The sequence below is a fragment of the Xenopus laevis genome, chromosome 9_10L (assembly GCF_017654675.1).
Source record: "Xenopus laevis strain J_2021 chromosome 9_10L, Xenopus_laevis_v10.1, whole genome shotgun sequence".
NCBI lineage: Eukaryota > Metazoa > Chordata > Amphibia > Anura > Pipidae > Xenopus > Xenopus laevis.
The window spans coordinates 22,505,253-22,526,871 of NC_054387.1; the positions used below are offsets into that span (position 1 = coordinate 22,505,253).

At 38.6% G+C, this 21,619-nt stretch overlaps 1 protein-coding gene across 3 annotated transcripts; it reads left to right on the forward strand.

Moving 5' to 3' along the window:
* Positions 1-488: 488 nt before the first annotated feature.
* Positions 489-21,218, forward strand: sstr2.L (somatostatin receptor 2 L homeolog). Of its 3 annotated transcripts, none has more exons than XM_018240817.2 (2): positions 489-654; positions 19,902-21,218. In XM_018240817.2, the coding sequence occupies exon 2, from the start codon at positions 19,994-19,996 to the stop codon at positions 21,110-21,112; it is 1,119 nt and encodes a 372-aa protein (XP_018096306.1). In that variant the 5' UTR covers positions 489-654; positions 19,902-19,993; the 3' UTR covers positions 21,113-21,218. The 3 variants fall into 3 exon arrangements, with proteins under 3 accessions (XP_018096306.1, NP_001085544.1, XP_041431536.1); NM_001092075.1 differs by lacking the exon at positions 489-654 and adding an exon at positions 674-839; XM_041575602.1 differs by lacking the exon at positions 489-654 and adding an exon at positions 6,006-6,275.
* Positions 21,219-21,619: the final 401 nt, after the last annotated feature.

The following is a 21,619-nucleotide window of genomic DNA, read 5'->3' on the forward strand; positions in this document are numbered from 1 at the left end:
CTCCATGTGTGTTCTCTCAGGGGGTTATTTACTAAACCGGTCTGGCTTTTTGGGGCAAAATTTTTCGGGTTTTTTTTAAAATTGATTTTTTTTTCGCAAAAAGCCTGCCCATCTCAGACCTGCCGAGGTTGTGTATAAGTCAATGATCCCTATCCTATTTTGACCTTTATGTGGTCTGTGTTGGTATTAGCCTGAAAATCCAACCATTTCGGACTTTTCGTGCAAAAATCTGAAAAATTCAGGCTTTTTGGGAAAAAAACGTACAATTCAGGCATTCGCTCAATTTTATCGCGTTTTTACCCAAACTGATTAAATCAAGCTTTTTAATAATAAATAAGGTAAAAACGTTTATGGGAGTTTGGTCGTGGTTTTATTATTTAAATAATGATATCAATTCCGATTTTAGTAAACAACCCTCTTAGTGCCTGATCAATCTTGCCCTCACTAACTACATGTATGATTGCAAACAGGGGTGAGACATGCAGAGTTTCATGAGCAGAGCACTGTTTGTCTGTGGTTTGCACTAGAAGAGAGATTCTGTGGCTGGAGCTCCATCTGTGTGTGAGCAGAAGGAATGCTTTGTGTCCTCCTCCTCCCTCACTTCTGAATCCAGGCTCACATGTAGCGGGAGCCTCAGCCTGAGTGCATGGACAGGTAATGCTGTGTGCAGGGAGGGACTGAAGAGACACAGGCAAGGCAATTAATGCTGCAGGGATTATTTGTATTGCTGAGAACGGAGTTGTTACAGGTGACAAACCTTTTCAAATGGAGCAGCCTGCAGGTCTTACTCTAGGAGAAAGCATGTCTCTTACCCTATAGAACAGGACTGTTATGGACAGGTAAGTGAGTGCTTTTGGGTCAATGGCTTTACACAGTGACACCCTACCAGCATGGTTGTGATAGGCACTATTTTCCCTGCAATGCTTTGGTGTGAAAGACTTCATTATATTTACCCTTTCCTGAGTCCCAACCCCAAATCATTACCCCAAACATACTTCCAAGGAACTTCTACCATCAGCTCTTTGAGTTAAGGCACATATTGTTTTATTTCTGCTAAAATTCCTTATTTCCTCTAAAATCTCTGCCTTTAAAATTTCAGATGTTTGTTTGTGTATATAAATTGCTACAATAACATTTTTATTTTGCTAGATTTGCAATATAAGAAATCAGTGATCTTCTGCTTGGGGACTCCCAGCTTTTGGTGAATTGCAACTCCAGCCCAGCCAGCAGCCACAGGTGCAATAGCCCTGTTTTAGGTCATGCTTTAGTTTATCGGACCAATATGTCTGTAGTTCAAGATTAGGAAGCTTTTATACTTTGTTCATACATATGTAGTTTGTGTGGTGCCTGGGTTATACATTTGTATGTCCTTTTGTACATTGGCATTAATCCTAACAGTTGAGCTGTTTGAACTGCACACCAATGTTCTGCCAGTATTCAAAGTGAGTAATTATCTGGAACAGCTCAGATGCAAGTTGAAGAAAGAGACTGGAAATGTTAGCCCAAGACATAAATGTTTAATCTTTGAGGTGCAATATATCTGAGATGCAATAGGAAAATACATCAAACCTTGGCAATCTTCTCCATTAGAAGTGATATGGAAAAAAGCAACATTATTGCTGGTTATAATTCCATAGAGTCTGCAGAACTGCAAGAAGTGACTGTGTGTATTACTATATTGCTTAATTTGTGGGGATATAAATTTAAAGTGCAGCACAAATCACAATACAGAAGGAAAGCTTATTTAGGAAACAAAATTATTTGAAAAAACAGCTATACCAGTGCAGTTACCCATAGCAACTAATAATATTTGCTTCCATTTTCTATATTGTAATAAACTAATTACAATTAATTGCTGATCAGTTCAATGCTATGGGGAACTGCATTCCTGAAATTGAACAGTTATATTAGCAAATTAGCCCACAGGTTTAGGCTGGTATTCTGGTTTAGCCTAGGGTCCTTCATACCAGGAACCCTGAAGATCAATGTTTAGTTTTTGTTAAGGGTATAAATATGGGGTACAGATACCAACCACACAAAGCCTAAGAGGGCTATGAAGGTTTCTTATAGAACCTTGCCAGATTTCACTGTGACCCACATCTATGATACAAAACATCTGTCTAGACAGGGACATCTGTTTTGGTTGTTATATTAACATAAACCATTGGTACAAGATTTGAATCATGAGCACAGACACATTTTTAGAGCAAATGAAACCATCTAGCAAAACAGTACTATTTTGCCACTGCTACAAAACAGTTATCTCCACTGCTAATATAGTCAGCATACCTACTACATCTGCTATCCCACAGCCTCAGTTCCTTTCAAGGGGGTATTATCCTCACTGCTACTATACGCATCATCTCACCTTACTATACTTACTAAAGACTGGTTTGATTTTGGTCATGGTCAGGAAGCATATTTACATATAATAATTTTTACCCTATTATATCTGCTATATTACCACCTTTGTCCAAATCCAAATCTGGACAAAAATGGTCAATCTGAGATGTCAGTGAGTGTATTAGTGACATCGGGCATGGGCCAGTGATGTGTGTGGGCAGGGCTATGACATCACATACCATGCAAATCAGGGGATTTTGCCTGGTTTTTCGACATGGAGAAACCAGGCAGGAGGTTTTAAACTGGACAGGTGGCAACCTTATCTATCTCACAGCTACAATGCTTTTTTAGAAGCTATTTTCCCACTACTACATTAGGGACCATCTCTCCCTAATATCCTACAGTTACATTTCCTTTCCACAGGTTATTCTTACACTTTGACAGATACATCTCGCCTGTCACCCTACTATACTTGGTAGGGGCTGGTTTGATTTTGGTCATGTTGGAGTCACATACCATATTGTACCTGCTGTTCCACAGTTACAATTCCATTTCAGAAGCTATTCTCCCCACTGCTTCCAGACACCATCTCCCTACGATTCATGATATCCACAGTTACAATACCTTTTCAGAAGCTATTTTACCCACTGCAACTATAAAAACCATCTCTCCCTACTATACCTGCTATCCCACAGCCACAGACCCTCCATAGAGGCTATTATTCTTACTGCTACTATAGGTACCATCTCTCCCTACTATACCTGCTATCCCACAGCCACAGTCCCTTCCCAGAGACTATTATATATACTGTTACTATAGGTACCTTCTCTTCCTACTATACCTGCTATACCACAGTGGCATTATCTTACCAGAATTTATTTTCCCCACTGCTACTGTAGGCATTATCACTCCATACTATACCTGCTATTCTATAGACACAGTCCCTTCACAGAGTTTATTACCACTCCAACAGGTACCATCTCACCCTACTATATTTGCTAGGGACTGACCCGATTTGTAAGTCAGGAAGCATATATTCTTCTTTTAAAGAAGAACTAAACCCTCCATGGTGATAAGTACCCATTGCTCACTCTGCATATGCGGTCACTTTTTCTAGAGGGGACAGAATTCAGGGTTAAGACTGTGCAGAGGGGAGGCAGGGAGGGGGGGGGCAGTGGGAACTTATCACCATGGGGGGTTTAGTTGTCCTTTAAGGCAAATTGGATAGGGATTTTTTTCTGAAATAGCTGTAAACGTAGACTAATTATTGTAGCAAAAGCAATCTTGTATTAAGTTGCTTATTCATTTGCTGTCTTTATTTCACTATAGCAATAATCTTCTTAACTGATTTGTGTCCAGACACCAAAGTGGTCCTCGGGCTTGGCTCTGGTGATGGGAATGTAAAGGCCCCTTTTTGGATCCAATTATCTCTGTTTAATTCAAAACTAGGCCAACTTAATTGAAATATATCTTTTGGGTATACCCTGTGGCACTGGTACTCCAACAGTGCTCAGAAATTTTGTTGTAAACTTAATATGGGAAAGATATAGATAATCAACAAGTGTTGAGTAAACAGTAATAGTCAACAACAGTCTACTACAACACCCAATATTAGCTACTGGAGGAACACATTTTGGTGTAGTTCTACAACACGTCGAGTGCTGAATGATCCTTATGCCTGCTTGAGGGTACAAAAATACAACATGAGACCCTTGGATGATAACGTTTTGCAATGAAATCTGCAGTTTTGGCCAAGGTGAAAACTTTCACAAATCTGTGCTAGAATTTTGCCATGCTTTCTGTTTCACCTACAAAAACACTGTCTTTGCACCTGAAAAAAAACATAGAAGTCATTACTATTCACCCTTGCCTTCCACATCAATCAATGCGTTCAGAGCCATCCCCCATCTATAGAAGGAGCTGTCCATGCACCATGACTGGAACAGTTGGAACATAGTGGAATGGAACTTCTCTAACGAGCTAAGGCAATGTACTTTGTATATGTTATTGCAGAGTATTGACTCCAATGCAGTTTTGCAAATCAGAGCCGGGCCAACCCAGCCAGGCGCCCTAGGCATGCATGCGCCAAAGTGCGCTCGAGCGTGCATGCGCCAAAGTGCGCTCGAGCACACATGGCAGAAGCACATTATTACCAAAAAATATTCATGCCAGTCAGGGAGAGACGGGACCGGATAATGGGGTAGGCGCCCTAGGCACGTGCCTACTCTGCCTACCCCTAGTTCAGGCCATATTGCAAATGTTTCCACACAGGAAAACAAACCAGTTGTGCTCTTCACTCAGCATCTCCTGACACAGGGCTAAATCTAGAAATTCATGCTCTAAAGCAGTTCTCCTTGGGACTCCAGATGTTGCTCTGCTATAACTTCCAGTATCCCTTGAACTATAGAGAGCTAAAACTGGAGGTGTTTTTTTAACCATGGGTATATGTAATACTATATTCATATGCTACTTCACTTTAACTCCCAGATGACAGATGGAGGGAAATAAACTCTGGGGCAATAAACCTAGTCCATTGTCCAAATATCATGCTTGGCTACAATTTGCAGCATCTTTGGAAATGCAATGGGCTACAGTGGGCTACATTTGATCATCCACAGTCTAGAGTAGTACTTCTTGATCTCAATTTCCCACAATATTGCTTGACTACATTTCCCATTATGACAGATGGGTGGGGGGGGGGTCCACAATAGAACATTCAGGTAATTGTGTAGTGTTTATTGTATCCATAGATGGACTACACCTGCCACCCACAGCATGCTTTAAGCTTACATGTACAGGGAAGTTTCTCATAGTAACATAGTAAGTTAGGTTGAAAAAAGACACACATCCATCAAGTTCAACCTTTTAACTATTTTAACCTGCCTAACTGCTAGTTGATCCAGAGAAAGACAAAAAACCCTTCTCTATTTCACACCAGTGGGGAAATGAATATGGCAATACCTGTACCTTATTTATAGTTAGCAATGTGTAAAGCACTGAAAATTACATATTATTAAGGTACTGTAATACAAGTAATTAATTTGTATATATTTGTAGAATATTTAGCTCATAGCAGGGTAATGAATTCCTACCTGTCCCACTGTGAGGTTCTGAAAACATGTACAAATCAGCATTGAAAAGGTTAGCGTGGTATTTAATAATTCATTGTTTCCACTGTTTACTCCCCAGGATCCAGAAGAATCAGAAGTTACAGCAACTGTGTCTGTTAGGCTCTATGAACAGAAAATGTGTCATGTCATTAATCACTGACATGATTTCACTTTTGTCATTGCGTGTTTATAGAAACGTTTGTAGAACACAATGCACTAAATAAATTAAAGCCTCAGTGTTTGAGCTATCATCATTCCATTCACAATGCAATCCTTAGTCACAAAAAATGTCAAGTTTACACTTTCCACTTTCTGTGCACCATGGAGTATATTTAAGATAAAATGGACATCATTTAATATGTGACATAAGCACCAATCTGCCCTATAAAACCATAAGCTGTATGTTTTATCAATGCCTGGTCCCAATTGCCCTCATTAACTACATGCATGTTTCCTGACAGGGGTGAGCTAGGCAAACTTTCATGAGCAAAGCTGCATTCCATGTGGCTGTGGGGATGCACTGGCAGAAATATGCTGTGGCTGGAGCTCCATCTGTATGTGAACAGAAAAAATGCTGTGTGTCCTCCTCCTCCCTCACTGCTAAATCTAGGCTCAGATGCAGCAGGAGACTCAGACTGAGCGCACTAACAGGGAGAGCTATGTGTGGGCAGGGACTGGAGGGGGTAAACAAGGCTTGCAAGGATTACTTGTGTTTCACAGCAAGGAGATGATACAGGTGACAAACTTCTGCATAAAGATCAGCCTGTGGGTCTTACTTAGAGGGAAGATGGAATTTTTACCATTTGGGATCATTATTGACAGGTGAGTTCCTATGAATCACTGACTTTGCTCACCCTAACAGCTTACATTCATTTTGGTGAAGCAAAAGAGATAAATCAGGAGTATACATCCATATGTTACTTTTTTGAAAGTCTAAGTTCAACTTTGCCTTCCTTTACCATCTCCCTACACAGCTTCCGTTCTGAGAGTCAGCTCTGTGGGGTAGACTAGTCCCTATTGGTTTATTTCTCCTATTAATTTGTAACTCTTAATTGTTTATTACATGTAAGTGGTAACAAATGCACATTGCTATATTTGCAATAAGAGAAATCAGTGTGCTACAACTCGATGTGTCCAGCCAATAGCCACAAGTAGCATAGCCCAAATACTATATTGGATCAACATGTGGTGTTCACAATAAGCAAGCATTTATATATTGTATACATTGTTTGATATAAGATGTGTGTTTATGCTACCTTATTTGCATGTCCTTAAGAACATTGGCACTATTCTTATCAGTTGAGCTGCTTGGACTGCATGCCAATGTTCTGCCAGTATTCCATGTGAACGATTAGCTGGCAGAGCTTAGATGAAAGCAGAAGAAGGAGACTGGATTAGCTCAAGGCTACTCTGTGATTAGAGGGGTTGCAATACACAGTGAGCAAAACTGACCAACATATCAGGAAGATAAATTATTAAGTGACAGATCCTATTTAAAATAGTTTAAACACTCCACTTTGCTGGTTTGCTGATGGCCCCATATGGGCATAGAACTGCTATACATTACTATGTGTATTGCTAAAGACTTTCAATCATGTTGCCCAGGCAGAATTTTGATAAACCAGAAATTCCTTTGAATAGTTAATATAAAATACAAATCACTGTACAAAAGGAAAACAAAACATATATGTTAAATTATTTGTAAGTGGAGGGGGGGAGGTAGAACAGCTACCAGCAGAGGTGGTAAGGGAAAAAGATATTCAAGAACACCTGTGTACTACTCGGTCTATTCAGCTATCATAATTCCATTGACAGCATAAAAATACCCAGCACAAATAACTATAGTTAAAGCTCTATATCTTATAATAAATTAGGTTAAATATATGTAAAATGTGAGCTTTGTAGAGATACTGTAGTTTTTATCAAATCTTGTATTTGTATTACTTTAATAACCCCAATGACATCTACACAGCAGCCATTGTTTACTGCTTTCCGTGCTGGCTACTGAGCGATACTATACAATCTACATTAGATTAGCCTTTCTACATTCTTCCATCTGCTGTTAGATTACAATTACCGTGTTCCACTTAAAGTGAAACAGTAAGTTGGGTGGTAAAGTTCTGCATTAGTTTAAGGGATAAAAATTGGACTAAAATGACATTTCTATTTAAACCATGAAAATATAAATTTTTATTATCTGTTTTTATCTGCATTGAGAGCACCAAGAACACAAAGGGGTGCAATAAAATCAAATGGTTTTTTTGAGCAATTCATGACATATTGGTACAGTGCCAGACTTTCCAAATTAACTTAATGCAATGCAGAGATAAGCCTGAAAATATTTTGTACCATTATACTTAAAATTAATATATTCTCGACTTCTGTGACTGAGAATGCCAGTAAGTGAATGGCATGATGTTAGCTTGAGCACTGAATCTTTTATTTATTTAATCCATTATGTTGCACAAATGTTTCCATATACCCGGAATGACAAAAGTGAAATCCTGATGCGATATTTCTCTTGCTCTCTGATTAATGACATAATCTGCTCAAAGAGCCTGACAGATACAGTTGCTGTATCCTCTGATTCTGCTGGATCCTGGTGAGTTACAGGCGAGAGTGTCGTGATATTGAATTGCCTCATAGTATCCCTTTCAGGGCTTATTGGCTTTGCACACTTTAACATAAGATTATATTAGGACAGGTTAGAATTTTTTAATCTGCTGGATTCCAGACAGGAGCTACTAGCAAAATAGTCTACAACGATACACTCATACTTCTTTGTATAACAATACTTTACTAACGATAGTATGTCGAGAAACACCTTTTGCTGTCCTTCTGCAACATCTGGAGTGCTGAATGTTTTCTATAATGGCTTGGGGGTAAAAAGTCTAAAATCCAGCCCTCCAGCTAAAATTACCATTTCCTGATGGATGGCTACAAACAGACATATAAGCTCCAGGGTATTGCTTCTTAATCTTGCATCTGCAGATGTTAACTTGACAACTGCCAGCATCTCCTGATAGTTGTGCTCACCACTAGTTTTTAAAACCATTAGGCGGGGGGTAAAAACGAGGCTGTGACCACAAAATAGACAATTACAAGAGACCTCAGCACTCAACCCATTATCAATATATTTAAGACAGAGACATTTTGTGCATATTGCTACTGAAAAATGCCTTACCCTTTAAACAACACAGGGATTGTTTGTCCATATATTGCAATATATTTAAGCTGGCCAACTACGTCAAAGTCATCCCATATCTGGCCAGTCCTACACTCAATTTTCATCTGGTTCATTAAGAATTCTATTGCTTCATTATACATTTTACAAAGGGACGACTATATTGATAATGGGTTGAGTGCTGAGGACTCTTGTAATTGTATATATATCTATCTATCTATCTATATATATATATATATATATATGTGTGTGTGTGTGCGATTGTACTGGTATAGTAGCAGCACACTCCCAAGCAAAGAAAATTAATAGCCAAGTGTATCAGTGAAATGTGTATCCATATAATAAAAATGACAACACTAATGGGACTTATGAATAATTGAAATTATTTATTGGTGGTTACCTTTTGTTTGAGACTGGCTAATATTACTACCTATTAACGGACACTCCGGGTTAGTGCTAACTCTGACTACTAGACACACTTTAGATTTGCTGTGGAGCAGTCTGCAATCAATATGCTACCAAGGCGACTGCATATTACCATTACTTTACTCCTTTTGTATGTTGGGCGACATTTTCCAGTGAGAGAATCCTAACTCTGTACACAGTGGCACAATTTTCCCCTGATGGCTTGCTTTGTTAAGCATTTCTTTATGAACACTATGGTGTTTAACATGGATGTGGAGATGTTTACAATTCTTATGAACACTATGGTGTTTAACATGGATGTGGAGATATTTACAATTCTTATGAACACTATGGTGTTTAACATGGATGTGGAGATATTTACAATTCTTTAAAAGTATAATGACATATTACCTATACACTATGTACACATATTACCTGTGATGTCATGGGGGGCATGCCTTTGGTACCAATTTCACATGTAACATTCTGTTTTAGGTTGTAGGATTGTATGTTTGTTTGGGACGTCTTGCGAAAGGTTCTCTTGATGGGACCAAAACATTGATAACCCCCAATAAATAATTACTCTTATTTATAAGTCCCATGAGTGCTTTAATTTGTATTATATTTTTGTACCGTATGAATATATATATATATAATATAACCGCACTCCAAGGACTTCGTGTCTCAAAAGCCAAGTGAAAGTTTATTCTTGCTCAACGTTTGGGCGCTCCAACTGAGGCTGTCTTCAGGAGCTGATTATCACTGTTCTAACACAAAATCAGATAACAGCTCACAACAATATTTTCTAAGCTTGCCATTCTGGGAGTTGAAGGTCATTAAGTGTGATGCCACAGGGTGACTAGGTTAGTGTGCTACAGGGTGATCTTGACTATAAATGCAACTCAAAAGAGTGCTGCCGAGTATCTGTAAGCACTGCCACAGTCTATGAACCAGCCATGGAGATGATTATTCCAAAAGGATGTCTGATTATTCCAAAAGGATGTCTACTGAACTGAATTTTCCATTAATGTGATGGGACAGCATCAAATCAATTCTATTTATCTGCAGGATGGAAAGAAAGATTGCTATTCCAGTCTGGTGCAGATATCTGTATGTTACATATAAAACTAAAAAGTTACCATTTAATGTATTTGCAGTAGTTTATTCTGGTTTTACCCTCCATGGTTATACATTTACATGAGAATAATGATGGAATGAGGTTTAACCTCAGTCATCAGGTTCACCAGGTTCAGTTCTTTGCAACAATAATTGGTACAAGCTTATAGCTGTTCAAGGGGAAAGGAAGCTGTCTTCAATTTCCCCTAAACAGACAGAAATCCTTCCAGACTTCAAAATGGCCAGTCTCTGGATCAGCTATGTATTGCATTTTTAATACTAGTAGCCATTTATTTTCTCATTTGGTAAAAATACATCCAACCAAACTGTCTTTTGTGCCAGTACAAATGCGTCAGGAAAGAGCAGCATAATATCAAAAATAATGAACAGCTATATAGACTGGGCTTGTTCATCTATAAATGATTCAATTAAATTTAGTATGATGTAGAGAGTGATATTCTGAGACCATTTGCAATTGTTTTTCATTTTCTATTATTTGCGTTTTTTTAGTTATTTACCTTTTTTTTTTTCAACAGCTCTCCAGTTTGCAATTTCAGCTATCTGGTTGCTAGTGTTCAAATTACTCTAGCAACCATGCATTGATTTGAATTTGAGACTGGGAACAGTTCGAGGGCAACCCTTTTGAAATAAAAAATAACAGTGGTATAAAGGTGATACCTTTATTGGCTAACTAATATAATCATAGCAAGCTTTCAGAACATTTTAGTTCCCTTTTCACAGTGATTACAATGAAGCTTTGGTGTTCTCTGGTATATATACAACATTCAGCTCATAGGTCAAATGACCAACAAAAAGAAATATCAATCTATGTGTAAGGTGTCAAAGTCATTTACGAGGGGATCTGCAAGAGACAAGCAGATAAGGTAGAAGATAATGTGGGTCAAAGAGGTTGAGTATAAATTAGGGCTGAATTATTGGAGTGTGGAATCAAAGGAATTCCATATGATCTCTTAATCCATATCCACACATGTTGGTATTTCTGACCTGGTGCAGGCCTTTCTTAGTCCACATAATTAGCCATAAATCCAAGGCCCAGGTTTAGTCCTTTCTTCGGAGAATTGAAAGTCTCCATTAATTTGTATTCCCATACTTTTTTATCGTTATCTTTGTTAAAATTGCCCTTAAATACTAAAATTCTTAAAACCTTTACAGAGTGATGAGGGATATTGAAATGATTTCCTATTGGTGTGTCCAGTTATTGGTTACAGTGAATCGGTGGTGTGTATTTCCCTTTCTCAGATGTTGCCCAGCCTCTCCTATATACAGCCCCCCCTGTTATGCATTTAGTGCATTGTATTAAGAAAGGAAATTCTGAAATGAGCACGCACTCCTGCGGCACAACCAGTTCGGATAAAAATTCGATCTTTATTCCATGAATTAAAAACAAATGGAATAGAGATCGAATTTTTATCTCTACTTGTGCCGCAGGAGTGCCGCAGGAGTGTGTGCTCATTTCAGAATTTCCTTGCATCTCACCCCAAGCTACGGGTTCGGGGCGCTGCACCCGGGCCACCCATCTTCATAGGTGAGTGCGAACGATTTACATGTATACATTGTTTATGCAATAGTGCTGAGAAGGCTGACCCCCTTTAGAGACGGACCGGGGCTTTGCACCCAGGTCAATTTTCGTACAGGGTGAGCTTCAGCTTTTTATTAGAACTGGTTAAATATTTAATATTTGAATAGAGCAGTGGGTTTTTCTTCTTCATTGTATTAAGTACACCACATTGGAAGAAGAACAGTTGTAGTGACCATGGATGCTATATACCTCTGTGTCCAGAATTGGTATTTTGTCTGAAGTCATGATGTGTGGGCAGGTTTTTTTTTGCCACAGGTGTATATTCCATTTTTGGTGGGGTGCAATAAGGCACTTCTTGTTATTAGTGTGATGCCACAGGGTATACCCAGGTGACTGGGTATACCCTGTGGCATCACACAATAACAGGTTGGGAGGCTGTCTGAATGCTAAGAGTGGTGCGTCTGGGAATATTCCCAGACGCACCACTCTTAGCATTCAGAGGCTCAAAAGCATATGCTTTTGAGCCTCTCATCCTTATGAAGTGTACATTGTAGATCTCTGGCTATTTTTCTGAGGGTCCTTTGTTGTGGATTGTATGTAATCACTAGGGGAACCCGATTTATTTCAGGTTTTTATTTATACTGTAGAAGGTGACTTCTGGAAATCCTGGTAGCTGCATGAATGTATTGATCTACAATCATTGGGTTGTAGACCCTGCTGATGAAGTCTGCTTTGAGTGTTTTGAGGTGGTGGTTCCTTTCAGCAGTGTCCGAACATATACAATTGTATCATAAAGCCTGGCTGTAGATTGAGTGTTTAGTGTGGTCAGGGTGAAAGCAATCATACATTAGATATGATGGTTTGTCCATTGGCTTTTGATTGATATATTGGTTTGAATAGTATTTTCCCTGATGTTAATGGTTGTGTCCAGAAAGTGGATGTGAGTGGGGGAGTAGCTCATTTTCAAACTGATAGCTGGATGAAAGCCTTGAAACTGTTTGTGAAACTGAATAAGTTCTTGTTCAATATCTGTCCAGACTGGGAACAGGAGAGAGCTTGAACAGAAATATGTTGAATAAAAAATAGCTATAACAATACATTTGTAGCCTTACAGAGCAATTGTTTTTTTATATGTAGTCAGTGACCCCCATTTGAAAGCTGGAAAGAGAAAAAAAAAGCAAATAATTCAAAAGCTCTTAAAAAAATTTAAAAATGAAGGCAAATTGAAAATTGCTTAGAATTGGCCATTCTATAACATACTTAAAGTTAATTTAAAGGCAAACCACCCCTTTATAAACTTTGGCACAGTGTAGACATATTTCATTTAAAAGATTTAAAAAAAAGTCAGTAAGTCATGGAATTCTACAGTATAGGAATCATGGGGCCCCATTTAAAGTACTTGGGCCCCATTAAAAGGAAGTGAATTGCTGGGGCTGTCACTTTTTATTCTTATTCAAAACAGTTCTTATTGGGGATACAGTTCACTGACCTTCAAAACCAAAGTCACAATAAATCACCAGTAGTTGGATTGTTGTCTGCATTCCCTCTATGGTACAAGTATGGGACCTTTTATCCAGAATTCTCGGGACCTAGGGTTTTCCAATAATGGATCTTAGTAATTTGAATCTTCATACCTTAAGTCTACTAGAAAATCCTGTAAATATTAAATAAACCCAACTGGCTGGTGCTACTTCCAATAAAGATTAATTATATCTTAGTTTGGATCTAGTACAAGGTACTGTTTTATTATTACAGAGAAAAAGGACATTTTTAAACATTTGGATTATTTGGATAAAATGGAGTCTAAGGGAGCCTTATATGACTTTTCCATAATTCAGAGCTTTCTGGATAATGGGTTTCCAGATAACAAATCCCATACCTGTACCGTTAAGAAGCCTGACATCTTAAAGTGTTTTGGACTGATGTTTCTCCAAAATAGGCAGAACTGAAAAGTGCAATCTCCAGGATATTGGGTCCTGGGGATTGTATAGTACAATATATCAAAATAGTCAGTATCCAAATAAGTATCACTAATGTGAATATTCTTTTGAATTGGCTGATTTAACAACATAGGATGTTGTTGCCCATATTAAGTCACTAAACAATTACATTTGTTCATTCTACTACAAATTAAAAAAAAAGTAAAGAACTGATACTAATGTAATTTAAAGGAGAAGGAAGGCTACATAAGCATTTTTTTTCCAATAGATTAGCTGCAATAATGCAAGCTAGAATGCTATATTTATTCTGTAGAATGTTTTACTATACCTGAGTAAAAAGCTCTGGAAGCTCTCGGTTTGTTTAGGAAAGCAGCTGCAGTATTAGCTTGGTGTGACATCACTTCCTACCTGAGTCTCTCCCTGCTCACTTATAGCTCTCGGCTCAGATTACAGCAGAGAAGGGGGGAGAGGAGCAAACTGAGCATGATCTTGCCTGGGGCAAGGAGGTTTAAGCTTAAAACAGGAAGTCTGATACAGAAGCCAATGTGTAAACAATAGAAGGAAAGAAATGCTGTGTTTCTTTTGACAGAGGACTCAGAGCAGCACTACTTTGAGGGTTTACTGGTATATTTAGGTGGACCTTTCTGATAAGGCTTACTTCGTTTTAACCTTTCCTTCTCCTTTAAGCATTATGTTAGTAAATCAAGCCTTATATGTTTTGGCTTGTGGAAAGTAAACAAAAGACCCCAAAACAAATACTAAAAAGACACAAGGACAGATATCTGTGTGTCTTAGCTAGCTACTAGCTAGGACATGTGATACCACATTATAACACTTAATTTACAGAATGTAGTTCTGCATTGAGTCATCAGTCCTTCAAGATGCTACACATTTAACCTCCCACAATATCTATTTGGGGATTGCTGGTGGAATTCTTCTAAAGCTGACAAAACACTGTAGGCACACCCAGGTGAAGCTGTCAATAGGAAGTTGTTGCACTCTTGTACTGCTTTGATTCAACAAATAATAGGTCCAATTTATATTAATTAAAATTTCCTATGTAATACACTGCTCTCCTGGCTCTATTTCAGAATTAAAACCACCATTTGTTTATATGTCAGTTATTATAAGAGGCACATTTATTAAAGGTTGAATTTCAGATTCATATGAGTTTTTTTTAAAACTCTTAAATTCGAATATATTCGAAATTCAATTTAACTGACTCAAATACTCTAATTCGAGTTTTTAAAGGACCAGAGTATGATAAATCTCAAAATTCTAATTCAAATTAAAACTTTAATTGAGTTTGGATATTTCACAATTCGAATTTGAGAGTTTTGACCATAAAAAAAAATCCTAAAATTGTAATTTTCAATTCGACCCTTAATAGATCTGCCCCTTAGTGTTCTAAAGCAATATAAGGTTATTTAAACAACAACCCGGTAAATAGGTTTAAAAAGAATAGCAACCAGAAGCCACACTAGTAAGGGATCCGTTATCCAGTAACCCTTTATCCAGAAACCTCCAAATTTTGGGAAGGCCATCTCCCATAGACTCCATATTAACGAAATAATTAAAATTTTAAAAAATTGATTTCCCTTTTCTATGTAATAATAAAACAGCACCTTGTGCCTGATGCCAACTAAGATATAATAAATCCGTAATGTAGGCAGAACAATCCTTTTGGGTTTAATTCATGTTTAAATGATTTTTTAGTAGACTTAAGATATGGAGATCTAAATTACAGAAAGACCCCTTATCCGGAAAAACCAGTCCCGCGTATTCTGGGTAACAGGTCCCATACAGTACCTGTATTAATTTTAAAATGTTTACAATTTTTTACCTATGTTTTCTACAGTCTAAATACTGGTATTTGCAGCTGCAAATGCATTACACCTTTGTAAATGACTGAATAATCTGACTCTCATTTGAAAATTTTAAATTCCTGTGCCAAATTAATAAGGATCTCATGAAGACAGATATTTTTGGAAGTTGCTGAAAATGTAAATTTGTTTCCAATTATTTTGGTTAAGTTGTTAGGTTTAGTACTGACAATCTTTGATGTGTAGGAGAAGATATTAGGAATGACTAATATGGCAACAGGAAATTCCACCACACTCAGCAAAGAATTACTTTATCAAGGTTCATATATAGAATTAAATCAGTTTTTATTAAATACCTTAGCCTGCTTTCATGACTCTTATAGGCCTGTATCATGACAGGTGCTACCAAAATAAATATTTCCTCGTACATATTAAATAAAATGATTGCCTGGCAATGTAAATAGGGCTAGAGCAATTTTGTTGAAAATAAAAATAACTTGCTTATTCATTAAAGGGGCATTAACAGTTAATAATCTTTGCCTTTTCTTGCATAGTACGGGTATGGGACCTGTTGTTCAGAAACCAGTTATCCAGAAAAGCTCAGAATTATGGGATGGCCATCTCCCATAGACTCCATTTTATCTAAATAATCCACATTTTTAAAAATGATTACCATTTTCTCTGTAAAGATAAAATAGTACCTTGTACTTTATCCAACCTAAGATATAATTAGTCCTTATTGGAAGTAAAACCAGCCTATTGGGTTTATTTAATGTTTACATTATTATCTAGTAGACTTAAGGTATGAAGATCCTAATTATGGAAAGATCCATTATCTGGAAAAATACAGAAGATACCTGTATAATCATTTAGTATCAGCCTATTTTACCTCAAACCTGCTATTTCTGCCCTTTCCTCTTTTGGCTACACTATGGCACTATGCCATGCCACATGCAACAGGGTGCCTCATGATCTAGGTGAGGACTGTCCAACTGGCGGCCCGCGAACCGCATCCCCTTCTGTGGCCCCCCACATACTGTCTGCTTACCATATGTAAACTTTAAAAGGTATCACTACAGAGATAAACTGGCCCCTGCATTGTTTAAACCTCAAATTCAGACTGCAATCTCGGCTTGCCCAGGGCTGCTTGAGTGTGCCATTCTCTGCTTGCCCAGTGCTGCTTGTGTGTGTCATTCTCTGCTTACTCAGTGCTGCTTGTGTGTGCCATTCTTTGCTTGCCCATTGCTGCTTGTGTGTGCCATTCTCTACTTACTCAGTGCTGCTTGTGTCTGCCATTCTCTGCTTACTCAGTGCTGCTTGTGTGTGCCATTCTCTGCTTGCCCAGTGCTGCTTGTGTGTGCCATTTTCTGCTTGCCCAGTGCTGCTTGTGTGTGCCCTACGCAACCTGTGGAATGTAAGCCTGTTAGGGGTTTGTTCTTGGGGTTTGTTAGCATTTGTTAAGGGCCCCCTAAGGTGTTTTAATGTGTTGGGGGGTTGTTGTATTATCCACAGGGGAGGATAAGGCATATGGATTTAAGGGTATATTTTAACATGACTTAAAATTTTCACATATGAGTGATGAGGGATTATCCTGCAGTGAGCACCAACCATTTGGTTTTTTGGTGTGCTACATTCGTTAATGTGGATATGATCTTAAAAGTTCTTGTGGTAACATGGGTGTGGTTTTAGTGGGTGTGGTTTAAAAGGGAGAGTGGCCAACACTGACTTCCATTATCAGCCCTCCACCACATAGGCCAGTAAAATTTTGGCCCTCGGTACCACAGAAGTTGGGCAGCTAGGTCACCATTTTTGGTGAAGAGGCTAGATAGGATAAGAGATGGATTGATGAAACCTGTAAGAAAAATGGCAAAACAAAAAAAGGAAGAATTGGTTTAAAGATTATAAATTAATCTTCATAGAACCCAGGGCAAACCCTGGGACAAAAGCATAATTATACATTAATTTCTCAGGGCAGGGGCACACGGGAAGATTAGGGGAGATTGCCTCTTCTGCTGGGCAACAATCTCCCAGAACTGTCTTCCCCATGCCTTCCGCTAGCTATAATGAGAAAATGCCTGCTTCAATTCCCAAAGTCTCCCGAAGTTTCCTTGTGAGGCAACTTCGGAAATCGATGCCCCGCGAGTGCCATTGTGCTGCGTTTTCTCATTATAGCAGGCGGAAGGCAGGGGGTAGGCAGTTCTGGGAGATTGCCGCCCCGCAGAAGAGGCGATTAATCACCAGGCGACTAAATCTCCCCGAATCTGCCCGTGTACCCCTGCCCTTAAAAGCAATGTGATATGAATTGATGGAATATAGCAACAATCAAGATGCCCTCTATAGACTGAAGGCCTCAAACTCATTATTTTTGCCAAAAATAACCTCTTCCTTGAGATATTTGCCTATAAATGTAACAAACAGACAGGATCTGTTTTCAGAAACCCTTTATCCAGAAAAGCTCTGAATTACAGAAAGGCTGTCTCCCATAGACTTCATTTGATCCAAATAATCCAAATCTTTAAAAATTATTTCCTTTTGATCTGTAATAATAAAACAGTACCTTGTACTTGATCCATACTAAGATATAATTAATCCTTATTGGAAGCAAACCAGCCAAATCATGCTTTATTTAATATTTGCATGATTTTTTAGTAGACTTAAGGTATGAATATCCAAATTACAGAATTATCGATAATCCGGAAAACCCCAGGTCAGGAGCATTTTGGATAATAGGTCCCATACCTGTATAAAGGCAAGTGTGAGCATTTGAATACAACAAGCAAGAGGAAGATGAGCAATAGGGATGTAGCGAACGGCGGAAAAAATGTTCGCGAACATATTCACGAACTTGCGTCAAAAATGCGAACGGTTCGCGAACGTCGCGAACCCCATAGACTTCAATTGGAAGGCGAATTTTAAAAGCTAGAAAAGACATTTCTGGCCAGAAAAATGATTTTAAAGTTGTTTAAAGGGTGCAACGACCTGGACAGTGGCATGCCAGAGGGGGATCAAGGGCAAAAATGTATCTGAAAAATACATTGTTGACACAGCGCTGCGTTTTGTGCTGTAAAGGGCAGAAATCACACTACGTCACTCAGGTGATGTTTCTGGACACGGAATGTGAAAAAGCTCACACAGCGAGGTGGCACTTGGTTAAAGACTGGGCAAACAATGCCTGCAAGGGCAACGTATACAGTAGTGGATACGGATATTATATATTACAATATATTATTGCTGCTGTATCACTCAGGTGATGTTTACGGACACAGAATTATTATTGTTATTTAGACAGAATGTGAAAAAGCTCACACAGCTAGGTGGCACTTGCATACCTCCCAACTGTCCCTCTTTTGACCACTCAACCCCCTGTCCCTCTTTTGTACTGGAAAGTCCCTCTTTTCTCTGAACTGAACAGCTAACTTAATTAGCTTTTGGCAAAGAGCTCAGAACAGCTAACAGGTGCAAATAAGATACTTTGTAACAATTTTGACTCTGGTTGGTGCTGGTAGTGGTGAACTACTAGGAGGAGCAGCACACCAGTCCCACTCCCCAACACAGCTAGACTAATAGCACTGGGCTCTTATAGTAGCAAAGTAAAAAAACAAAAAAGAAAATAAAAGCAGTCCTTACAAGGACTATTGGGTTACAGGCAGCAGTCAGCAGATGAGAGATCAGCAGCAGGACAGCTGCCCACAGCAGCTACATACAGAGCACTGCAGTAGAAGGTAGATTACTAGCCAGCAAAGCTACCTAACCTAAAATGTCCCTCAAATCCCTGCAGAGTTCTGTCCCTACAATACAGAGCAGTTATCAAGTAGATTACTAGCCAGCAAAGTTACTATCAACTGTTCCTCAAATCACTAACCAGCTCTCTCCCTACACTAGCTCTTCCAAGCACACACAGGCAGAATGAAAAAACGCTGCAGGAAGGAGAGTGGTCCAGGGGGTGTAGGGGTGGTCCAGGAGGGAGAGCTTCCTGATTGGCTGCCATGTATCTGCTGGTCTGGGGTGAGAGGTCAAAAATAAGCGCCAGCTAAGGCGAACCCAAATTGGCGAACGTCGCGCGACGTTCGCGAACATTCGGCGGACGCGAACAGTCGATGTTCGCGCGAATTAGTTTGCAGGCGAACAGTCCGCGACATCCCTAATGAGCAAGTAAGGTTTTGCATTTTTATCTGTCAAAATATTGTAAACTGTTACTGTACTTGGTTTAATTTAATATGAAAGATGTGTCATCCCCACTGGTGAATTGGATATAATTTAATAAAGAGCAAACATGTGACTAGATATATACTGTATTGATACAAATGCTTATAATAAAACAGCTTTAACAGACATAAGAAAAGTTAAGGTTTATGGGACAATTTAGGTATACCTCAGAAATATACCTAAATATGGTTTAAATTGTTTTACTGATGCCCTTTGCATTTTTCTGTTTTTTAGCTACTAATCTACTGATTCCTGCCAATATCTGATAAGGAGAACAATGAGAATCGTTTAGAACTGGACAGAGGTGTCTATGAAGAGAGGCAAAAATGGAGCAGGATTACTCTGAATTATCTAATACCACAGAACTCTGGTTCTCTTCCTTATCACAACTGGATATTTTTGGAAGGGTAACACCAACCAATGCATCAATCAGTAACAGTACAACATACTATGACATGACAAGCAATGCCATCCTCACTTTTATTTACTTTGTTGTTTGCATTATAGGACTCTGTGGAAATACTCTGGTCATCTATGTCATTCTACGTTATGCCAAAATGAAGACTATTACCAATATCTACATACTCAATTTGGCCATTGCCGATGAGCTGTTCATGCTCGGTTTGCCCTTTTTGGCCATGCAAGTGGCATTGGTTCACTGGCCTTTTGGCAAAGTCATTTGTCGTATTGTGATGACAGTTGATGGAATAAACCAATTTACCAGTATATTCTGTCTAACAGTCATGAGCATAGACAGATATCTTGCTGTGGTTCACCCAATTAAGTCTGCCAAATGGAGAAGACCCAGGACAGCGAAAATGGTAAATGTTGCAGTATGGACAATCTCCCTTTTGGTTATCATGCCGATTATGACTTATGCTGGCGTTCAAAGTTATCATGGCAGAGGAAGCTGTACAATAATATGGCCTGGAAATTCTAGTGCCTGGTATACTGGGTTTATAATATATGCCTTTATACTAGGTTTTCTAGTACCACTTAGCATCATCTGCCTATGCTATCTCTTCATCATAATCAAAGTTAAATCATCAGGCATACGGGTTGGCTCTTCTAAGAGGAAAAGATCAGAAAAAAAGGTTACTAGAATGGTGTCTATAGTTGTTGCAGTGTTTATCTTTTGCTGGCTTCCCTTCTACATATTTAATGTATCTTCAGTATCCCTTTTGATTGTGCCAACCCCAGGGTTAAAAGCTATGTGGGACTTTGTTGTGGTTCTGAGTTATGCCAACAGTTGTGCCAATCCAATTCTTTATGCTTTCCTTTCTGACAACTTTAAGAAGAGCTTTCAGAATGTGTTGTGCTTATCAAAAGTCAGTGGCATGGATGAAGCGGACAGGAGTGACAGCAAACAAGACAAAGCCAGGTTAAATGAGACCACAGAAACTCAACGCACTCTGCTCAATGGAGACCTCCAAACTAGTATATGAATACCAACATGTGGAGATATAAACAAAACCTGACATCAAGACAAGCATCAGGGGTGTTTTACAAAACAGTTGTATCTGATTTTGGCTGATTAAAAGCTTTCATCAAGCCTGTCTTATTCAGTAGGCTCAAGACTTGATAGACATGAAATGAGATTAAAGTGACTGCTCATGTGTGCTCATAGTTCTTTATAACTGCAAGTACCATACAGCATGGGCGTTCAAAACTTCCAATGTACAACAACTGCATAACCAAAAAAAGTGGATTGTGTCAGGGACACTTTGATGTTAATAAGAAAGTGTTATTGACCATTCAATCTCAAACAGATTATACAAAGATACATGGGAATTTTCAGTAAAATACACAAATTAATATCTTCTCAAGAACTGCCTTAAAAAACCTAGCTTTATATCTACAATTTTTATGATTATTTCAGTTGTTACAGCAATGTAGATGGCTAGTACCCACACTGCCGTTGAAAGTGATGTTAGAATGTCATACCTCCCAAC